This window comes from Rutidosis leptorrhynchoides, chromosome 3 (genome assembly GCF_046630445.1).
Source record: "Rutidosis leptorrhynchoides isolate AG116_Rl617_1_P2 chromosome 3, CSIRO_AGI_Rlap_v1, whole genome shotgun sequence".
NCBI classification, from domain to species: domain Eukaryota; kingdom Viridiplantae; phylum Streptophyta; class Magnoliopsida; order Asterales; family Asteraceae; genus Rutidosis; species Rutidosis leptorrhynchoides.
The window spans coordinates 404,387,255-404,397,574 of record NC_092335.1 but is presented as its reverse complement, the minus strand read 5'-3'; the positions used below and the strand labels follow the sequence as shown (position 1 = coordinate 404,397,574).

Genomic DNA, 10,320 nt, shown 5'->3' with positions numbered 1-10,320 from the left:
GTGTTATAGACTTGCTGTTACAGACTCGATGTATTAGACTTCCGCTGCATTAGTTAGAGATGTCTCAATCATGGAACTTTTACTTTGCATTCACAACTTATGTTACATTTGAACAATGGATTTGTAATGACCTTTATATCACATACTTATGTTAATGCTTTCTATTCGTAGAAGCACGTTATCTTTGTAAAACATTTGACGTTGTAAAGACGTCACCTTTTCATGAATGCAAAACTTGTTTTAAAATAGCATGTAGTGTTGTACCGTGTAATGGACCTGTTGTTGATGATCCGTACACGTTGATTTTGTACAGGGCGTCACATCGTTGTTATGTTGAACTTGTGATTCCAATAGATTTGTATGCTAGCATCTTAAGGATTGACCAACCTATGCTGTGATCAGGACTTGTCCACCTTTATGATCTTAGCTACTTCATATCATTAACGCCCCTAGTTATACTATATCTGAAGATTCTATGAACTCGGTATGACCGGAGTTCCCGAGAGGCATCTAATGCGCTTTTAGGACACGGAACCTAGGAATTGAGATATGAATGACCTAGTATGCCTATTGACTGTTCCGACCATACCTCTTAGGAGCTGTTAAGATCTAGTTAGTGCCTTAACTATATGACCCACACCTATTGCATGTTCTTGTTTGATTGTTGCTCTACGATTAAGTCATATTAACTGTTTATGCATCTATCAGGTTTTTATCTGCTTTACTTTCAGTATATCAACTGTAATGCTATATAATGTTTGGATTGGTATGATCTCATTAGTATGATGAAATGGTTGTTAGTTTTCATTTAAGGTTTTGTCAACATAACGCGACGGACTCCTTCCGTTTGTGATCAGTGTTCAATCAACACGGCACGTTGTTATTCAGTTAACTAAACTGATAACGAGGGTTAGGATTAGAACTCAACTCACTAATAAACCTAGTGCTGTACTAAGGATAACCTCTGAGGTATAGTTACCTTTCAATTATACAATCAAGTGACATGCTTTTCACTACTCAACGAGAACTCCGAGAGTCTAGAGATAAGTAGGTCTGTGTAATTGGCTCATCCTACCAGATCTACACTATTCTAATCTTAGCTTTAACATAAACATAATTACCTTTCCCTAGCACAAACTGACATCTTGGTCAACATTTCCCTGATCTGCATACTCCAGATATCCTTCCACCTTCTTTAATTTTCCGCACTTAGGACTATAGCTTAAAACCAACTACTATCCTTTATCTAGGTAATTTAACCAAAGACAATTATCCACTTGATCTTCAATTCATTAAACCATTCAAAAGTACGACCCTAGGTTAACTTATACCTTCTACCTTAGAAAGTTAAAAGTAAATTTAGGCCCCGCAAAAAAATAAATAATAAACCACTGTTCGTACTCTGATCAGCTGATTCTGACGCCTTATGGCCTAACGACGCCGTACGAATAAAACCGTCCATTTCGGTCATATCAATCCTAAAATTTGGTGTTGCTACCATTTCCGATCACCCGTGCGAAAGACTTGGAAAATCCACTCCTGAATTATCAATCTCAAGACCTGCTTTAACAATGTTACTCCACGTAGCGTTAGAATAAGAAACAGTATTATTCCCACCCAAGTTAAGTAACCCCAAAACCCCATAAATGCTTTTAATAACAATAACTCACGAGGAAGTAGATTCGGTAATGAACCTCCACCACCACTTGCCAATTAATTCTAAATTTTTACAATTAAGAGAGCCCAAATTAAGTCCGCCATCCGCCCATAGACGGATGACATCATCCCATTTAACCCACGAGATTTTTGCCTCGTCACCCGACCCGCCCCAAAAAAATTTACGTCTTACACACTCGAGTTTTTTTAAACACGGAAGGCGGGGCACGAAAGAGCGAAAATTAATACAATGGTAAACTATTTAAAACCGAATTCATGAGAGTTAAACGTCCACCGAATGACATCACACGCGCTTTTCAATCTGATAACCTTTTTACAAATTTTTCAATTACCGGTTTCCAACTTGACAATTTTTTCATATTCGCACCGATTGGTATACCAAGATAAATAAACGGGACAGAACCCATTTTACAACCGAAAATACTTGCCATTTCCTCAACTTCTTTTTTGTCCAGACCTACACCAAAAAGATTGCTTTTGTTGTAATTAACTTTTAACCCGAAACTTAACTCGAAACATTTCAAGAGTTTCATAAGACTTTCGATATTTCCAAACTCCAAGTTTATTGTGTACCGCCGATTTTGTATGCCAATTAAGGCCTTCTACCGCTATAATAAAAAGAAAAGGTGATAGGGGATCACATTGCCTTACTCCTCGACCAAGTTTGAATTCTTTTGTTAGTGAACCGTTCACAAGGACCGAAATAGATGAGGATTTGAGACACGAGGTAATCCATGCTCTCCATTTGACTCCAAACCCCATGATAGTCATCATTTCCTCTAAAAAAAATCCCAATTAAAGCTATCAAAAGCCTTTTCAAAATCCACTTTGAACACAATGTTTTTTTCCGATTTTTCTTTAAAAATTCAAGAGATTCGTTTGCAACAAGAACTCCATCGATAATATTTCTTCCTTTTATGATAGCACTTTGTTCAAAACCCACAAAATTCGGAATCACCTTCTAATCGGATTGATAATAACTTTGCAATGATCTTGTAAAAACTTCCGATTAAGCTAATTGGTCTATACTCATTTAAACTTACGGGATCAACATTAATAGTGCATATTCAAAACACACAATTTAAGAAATGTTATTTTATTTATTTTAAAGTTTAACCCCTTGTTTTTTACTTTTTTTTTAAGACTAGCAATATTATAATCAATGGCGAGAGTCCACACTATGTGAAGGACCCACCACCTTTTCATCCTATAACACATGTTAAGAAAAAAAACCTATTCAACTCGAATTCGGGTCACGTATGTCGAGAGAAGTAAAATTCATGAGTGAGAATCGAACCCCGGTCACGTTCTTTGATTCACTCCTTTTTTAACTGCAAACGATATATTAAATAAAAGGACTCCCCCTCGTAAGGCACTAGGGAGGATCCGAAAAAATTACAATGGCCTCAATTGCCAAGAATCCCAACGCATATTACATTTACTGCGACTTTTTAACCAATTAAAAGAAAATTATCTAATCGAATAAAAAGGAGTCTCTTTCTTCATGCTACGCAAACCGAAGAGAGAGTTGTTACAGAACCTCCATATGTGCCAGACAAGAGAAGCAATGATAACCGAGATACGAATCTTTGTGATCGACGTTAGGCTGCTCGAATCGACCCAAGACAACCATTCCTGCCACGAATTATAAGACGGCATGTTGATGTCCAACCAAATCCTAGTTCTCCTACAATGATCCATAGCAAGAGCACATCCGAAAAGAATGTGATCTAAAGATTCAACGTGACAATCACATATCACGCACCCTATATCACTTATCTCCAAGCCTTTAGCGGAGAGGTTACGCCTCGTCGATAACCGGTTCCAAGCCACTCTCCAAAGAAAAATATTCACCTTACGTGGGACTTCTTTGTTCATCGAGTTGCATAGGATGCTGTAGGGAGCATCACATCATCCAAATGTAATCGAGTCATTGAAACTAAGTAAGCAGCTTCGTTGGATAAAGACCATTCCCAAGTATATTTGTTATCCGATAAATCACACGATCCAATAAACGAAGTTAACTGATGGACTACATCCCGATTACAAGCTCCTATATCGACACGATTCCATGCCCACCGCCATTCACCATGAACTAGACGATCAGCAACGGAGCATTGTTTACTTGATTCGAGATGGAACAATCTTATGTACCTCGATGCTAGAGTACCACTCCCCAACCAATTATCAAACCAAAACCGAGTGTCACAACCGTTCCTAATATTTACTTTCAAAACATTGGCTGGGACCTTGCCCTATTATTTTAGATTATGGAATAACTTGATAATCTTAGGCCAAACACTTGAGCCAACATTGTTCCCATCGAAGCCCCTGTCAGCTCCATATATCTCACGATAAATCGAAGCCCATTTGGACACTTGATTGGTGATGAACCTCCATACCAATTTAAGGAGTAAGGCATAAATAAACGCTTGAAGACTATCGGAACCAAGGCTACCTTTATCAAGAGAGGCTAACGTTTGATCCTAATTTATACAATGCATCTTGTGGTTGTCTTTCGAAACACCCCAAAAGAAAGAAGAGCGTATGAGTCCTATCCTTAATCACCACCCTGGGGCAATAGATAGGTAATAAATACCTAACGTGAAATGTCCCGTTCTTATTGATTAAAAATGTTCCATATTAATTGATTTCGTTGCGAGGTTTTGACCTCTATATGAGACGTTTTTCAAAGACTGCATTCATTTTTAAAACAAACCATAACCTTTATTTCATAAATAAAGGTTTAAAAAGCTTTACGTAGATTATCAAATAATGATAATCTAAAATATCATGTTTACACACGACAATTACATAATGGTTTACAATACAAATATGTTACATCGAAATCAGTTTCTTGAATGCAGTTTTTACACAATATCATACAAACATGGACTCCAAATCTTGTCCTTATTTTAGTATGCAACAGCGGAAGCTCTTAATATTCACCTGAGAATAAACATGCTTTAAACATCAACAAAAATGTTGGTGAGTTATAGGTTTAACCTATATATATATCAAATCGTAACAATAGACCACAAGATTTCAATACACATCCCATACATAGAGATAAAAATCATTCATATGGTGAACAACTGGTAACCGACATTAACAAGATGCATATATAAGAATATCCCCATCATTCCGGGACACCCTTCGGATATGATATAAATTTCGAAGTACTAAAGCATCCGGTACTTTGGATGGGGTTTGTTAGGCCCAATAGATCTATCTTTAGGATTCGCGTCAATTAGGGTGTCTGTTCCCTAATTCTTAGATTACCAGACTTAATAAAAAGGGGCATATTCGATTTCGATAATTCAACCATAGAATGTAGTTTCACGTACTTGTGTCTATTTTGTAAATCATTTATAAAACCTGCATGTATTCTCATCCCAAAAATATTAGATTTTAAAAGTGGGACTTGTAAGGACTCGTCCTAATCCATCCGGACAACGTCCATATCGATTATAAACGATTCACAACAGTTGATTACATCGCGAGGTACTTGACATCTATATGATACATTTTACAAACATTGTATTCGTTTTTGAAAAGACAATCTTTTATTACATCGAAAGTTGACGACAGGCATACCATTTCATAATATAACTAACTATAATTGACTTAATAATAATCTTGATGAACGCAAGAACTCGAATGCAACGTCTTTTAAAATATGTCATGAATGACTCCAAGTAATATCTCTAAGATGAGCAAATGCACAGCAGAAGATTTCTTTCATACCTGAGAATAAACATGCTTTCAAGTGTCAACCAAAAGGTTGGTGAGTTCATTAGTTTAACATAAATAATCATTTCCATCATTTTAATAGACCACAAGATTTTCATTTCTCATAAATAAACGTCTCATGCATAGAGACAAAAATATCATTCATATGGATTGAACACCTGGTAACCGACATTAACAATATGCATATAAGATTATCCCCATCATTCCGGGATCCTCCTTCGGACATGATATAAATTTCGAAGTACTAAAGCATCCGGTACTTTGGATGGGGTTTGTTAGGCCCAATAGATCTATCTTTAGGATTCGCGTCAATTAGGGTGTCTGTTCCCTAATTCTTAGATTACAAGACTTAATAAAAAGGGGCATATTCGATTTCGATAATTCAACCATAGAATGTAGTTTCACGTACTTGTGTCTATTTTGTAAATCATTTATAAAAGCGCATGTATTCTCAGTCCCAAAAATATATATTGCAAAAGCATTTAAAAAGGGAGTAATGAAACTCACCATACTGTATTTTGTAGTAAAAATACATATGACGATACTGAACAAGGTAGGGTTGGCCTCGGATTCACGAACCTATATCATTTGTGTATTTATTAATGTACATAGTTGTAATCGAACGATATATATATATAACTTTATTAGTTATATCATTTTTATAATAATAACATATATATAGGTTTCATATATTCATTTTATATAAAAAAAAATATAAATTTTGTGATGTTACATGAATTAAATACCTTTTTATTTATATATATTTGTTTATCAAAACCGTAATTATATTTATACTAAGTTAATACTAATAATTATAAAAATAATAATAGTAATATTACTAATATACTTATGTTACTAATAATGGTTCTAAAAATGATAATGATATTAATATTTACGAAAATACTAATAGTTTATAGTAATACTTCTGATCATATTAAAAATGATACTACTTAATGATAACATTAGTAGTGATATATGTATAAACTATATAAATGATACCTCATGTTATTAGTAATAATATTGGGAGTATTGAATATTATCATAATACTAATCAGTAATGGTAATAATAATATTAATAATACTAAATAATAATAATACTTGATATTGATAATGTTGTTAGTAATAACAATAATAAGAATAATAATGATAATAATAATAACAATAATAGTAATAATAGAAATTTTATATAAAAATGATAATGATAATAATAATAAAAATCATAAGGAATTTAAATGGCTACCTCCAAAGAAGCTTTTAACAAAAATATTGTCGCGAACCGGACTCGAACCCGAGACCTCCCACTAATTGTACACGCACACAAACCAACTAAGCTACTCAGTTTTTCTGATTAACTCCCATATCATTTAAACTTAACCCTATATAATCTGTTTCTTTCCCTCTTCTTCTTCTCAACCAGGTTCATCGACCAGAGACCACAATTAACTAATAATAAGTTACTTAATAAATTTTAGAATTAAAATAGGTACAGAAAAGGTTAATAGATGATTAATTTTTCTTTTAAAACCAAAAAAAAATATAAAGCTCCTCTTTGATATTACCACGAAGAACTCAACAGGTGATTTCAAATTTCAGGGTGTTTTAGACAATAATCACAACATGAAAAAGGTTTTAAATCTCCCTTGTAAACTTTCTGTACTGTTAATTGATCTTAAAACATAAGAACGATTTCTAATTTCCCTCAAGAACAATTCAGTTGACTTTTTGATTTCTAACTTTGACTCCGAAATTTGTTTACAATTCAATGAATTGAGCTTTGAAATTCTACAGAAAGTTCTCAAAAGGGATTCCTAACAACTCCACAATTCTAGATTTTAACCATTCATTCGATTTCAAGTTTTTGAATAAAAAAAATGAAACAGAGCGTACGAGCTGTAAAAATAAAAGTAAATAAAACAATTCAATTAAATTCAATGATTTGGAGTAATCTGAGATGATAATTGATAGTGATGCTGTATAACCAAAGACTTAACCCATATTAATGTGTAATTTGATTAATTATATAGTAAGCATAATCGACCAGGAATTTATTCAAGGTACAAAATAAATAAATAAAAAAAATAAAAGGAGATGGTGATTTGTAACCGATTTTGACTTCATCTGTATGTAATTTCGAATCTGAGACAACTTTATAGACAGGATCATAATCTTATATATTCTGATGGATACCCCTAACCAAATTCGTACCATATCTATATAGTTTATATAATTAATTTCAATATTATTAATTAATAATTATATTAATAATAATAATAATTATTATATTATTAGTAAAAATAATAATGATATAAAAGTGATAATAATTAGATTTATTAGTGATAATAATAATAGATGGTATCATTTCCCAATAACTATAATAATAATGATATTAATATCATTTATAATAATTATAACAATAATCTTTTATGATAATAATATTTAATAATAATAGTAATGTTATTCATAATAACTAATATTATAACTTTACTACTAATTATGATATTAATAAATTAAGTGTAACAATTTCAGTATTATAACTTTAATAATATTGATATTAATAACAATAATGAATGTAATAATAATAATCATATAATAATTATAATTAAACTTAAAATTACATTTAATATATTTATATTATAATTTATATCATATATTACATGAATACATCTATTGAATTTTTAATATTTATACATTTTACAAATATTCCAACATAACAGTTTTTAATAGAAATCCTTTATTGCTATAATTATATAGATTTATAATAATCTCATATATCTATTTATAAATATATTTATAACAACTTAATTATTTTGTTTATTACTTTACACTTTTAATTCCAATTGATAAATGGGTATTTTATTTATTCAAAAATATTACATATACTTATATTTATATTTATATACTTACATTTTTATTTACACACAATTGTTCGTGAATCGTCGGGATTTGTCAAAGGTTAATTGAATGTATAAACATAGTTCCAAAAATTTTTAGGACTCAACATTATAGACTTTGCTTATCGTGTCGAATTCATATAAAGATTAAGTTTAAATTCGATCGGAAATTTCCGGGTCGTCACAGTACCTACCCGTTAAAGAAATTTCGTCCCGAAATTTGAGTGAGGTCGTCATGGCTAACAGTAAAAATGTTTTCATGACGAATATGAGCTGATAAATAGAGATTTATTACTGTTGAGTAATATGGATAAGATAATTCGATTACTCGAAGAGTACGAGTGAAGCTATCACAAAAGAGTAAAATGAATAAATGCAGATTCGTCCTTAGTCACTATTGGTTTTAGAAAATAAGATGTGTCTTAACTTTTGACGTTGTCTTTGTCGAATTCCGGAATTCAAGGGATTTAAAGAAAATCTTCGAAATCTAAAAGATTTGATTATTCGGCGAATAAGGAAATTAAGATTTCCATAATTAAATACGGTGATCTGCCTCGATTACTCCGTCTGATAATTCACTATAAATCTATTCCCTTCGATTCCTTATTTCCACATCTCCCACTTTCTATTCTTTCTCCTTCAATTCAAATTTTAAAACATTCGTCAATATGTTTCTTCCAGTTCTAATCCCTGATATTTTCCTAATTATCATTTCTGTCCTCCTTCATTTCAATCTTCCAATAGAAAAATCTGTTTACTTCTACTATTGCCTTGGGGTGATACTATTCTTAATTATACCGTGTCTTTATATTGCTATTCATATTAATACCCACGGTTTGTAACTTCCGTGTTGTTATTGGGCTTTATATTTTCTCTTATATTTTGGAGCTCTTTGTCTTTTTATTATCCTCCCGACCTCTAGTAAAGCGAGTAACGGTCCAGAATTCGTAAGTATGAAATTTCGGATAAACATCATGTTCTAAATAAGAAAGAATGTATTAGCATGATTTGATTTGTCAAATTACCAAAGTCACTGAAAATAGAACTATCAAGAATATACTTTCTTGATATGTTCAGAAGTTAAGCAGAATGAAAGAGTTATGTAACATGGCACATGATGACGTTATGATCTGTGAATCATCACGTCCCATTAGAAACTCAGCATGACTTACTGTAATATAATCACGTTGATCAAGTGTCATTATATTATACTAACTCATGCATCAATTCTCAACATTACTTCAATAACATTCATATTTTAAGCTCGAAAGTTTACAGAATATAGAAACTAACAGTTTCTATATGATGTAATACTGATAGCACGAAGAGATTAATGATTTCAGATAAGAATAGTTATAAAAATATCTCCAAAAATATGGAGGATATTTATAATGAAAGATACGATAATATCTCGGAATATCTAAGATCAGAGGATGATAGAAACTATTGTCTGCAAGGGTTTAGAGTAAGGAGCAAGATATTCACTAAAGACTTTAGCAGACATTGAATCATTTGGATTCTTTGAAGTCAAACTTATTCTTTGTGATTTGTCCACGGCTTTCTTCATAGTTTCGCATAATCTGCTTTTCGGTACTAAATTTTCTATTGAATGTTTCCAATATAATGATACACAGGAAACACGAAGAGGTATATAATTTCGTACGAGAATATTTATGAAAATATCCTCAGAAATATCGAAGATATTGATGATGATATTTTGGAATTTCTAAGTTCGATGATTGATGGAAAAAGATTTTCCGCAAGATTTTAACATGACTTCGGAGCAAGATATTCTCTAAAGATTTCAACGGGTCCAGAATTATCTGAATTCTTTGAATATAGGGTATGGTCCTTGTATTTGTCCTTGGTCTCCTTCATGGTAAACTCTATCCGTTTTCCAGTTCCAACGTTTCTGAGCTTTTCCAACATATTATTCTTTATCATTAAACTTCTGACAACTAAGGTCATTTACAGTTGCCTACAGTTTCTGCTGCTTCAT

General features: G+C 32.1%; 1 protein-coding gene across 1 annotated transcript; it reads right to left on the bottom strand.

Annotated features, from left to right (window-relative positions):
* Window positions 1-3,147: 3,147 nt before the first annotated feature.
* LOC139901374 (uncharacterized) lies at window positions 3,148-3,555 on the bottom strand. Its single transcript, XM_071884094.1, has one exon. The coding sequence runs from the start codon at window positions 3,553-3,555 to the stop codon at window positions 3,148-3,150; it is 408 nt and encodes a 135-aa protein (XP_071740195.1).
* Window positions 3,556-10,320: the final 6,765 nt, after the last annotated feature.

Coding starts and splice junctions, on each gene's coding strand:
- LOC139901374 (XM_071884094.1), bottom strand. CDS start 3,555: ATGAACAAAGAAGTCCCACGTAAGGTGAATATTTTTCTTTGGAGAGTG.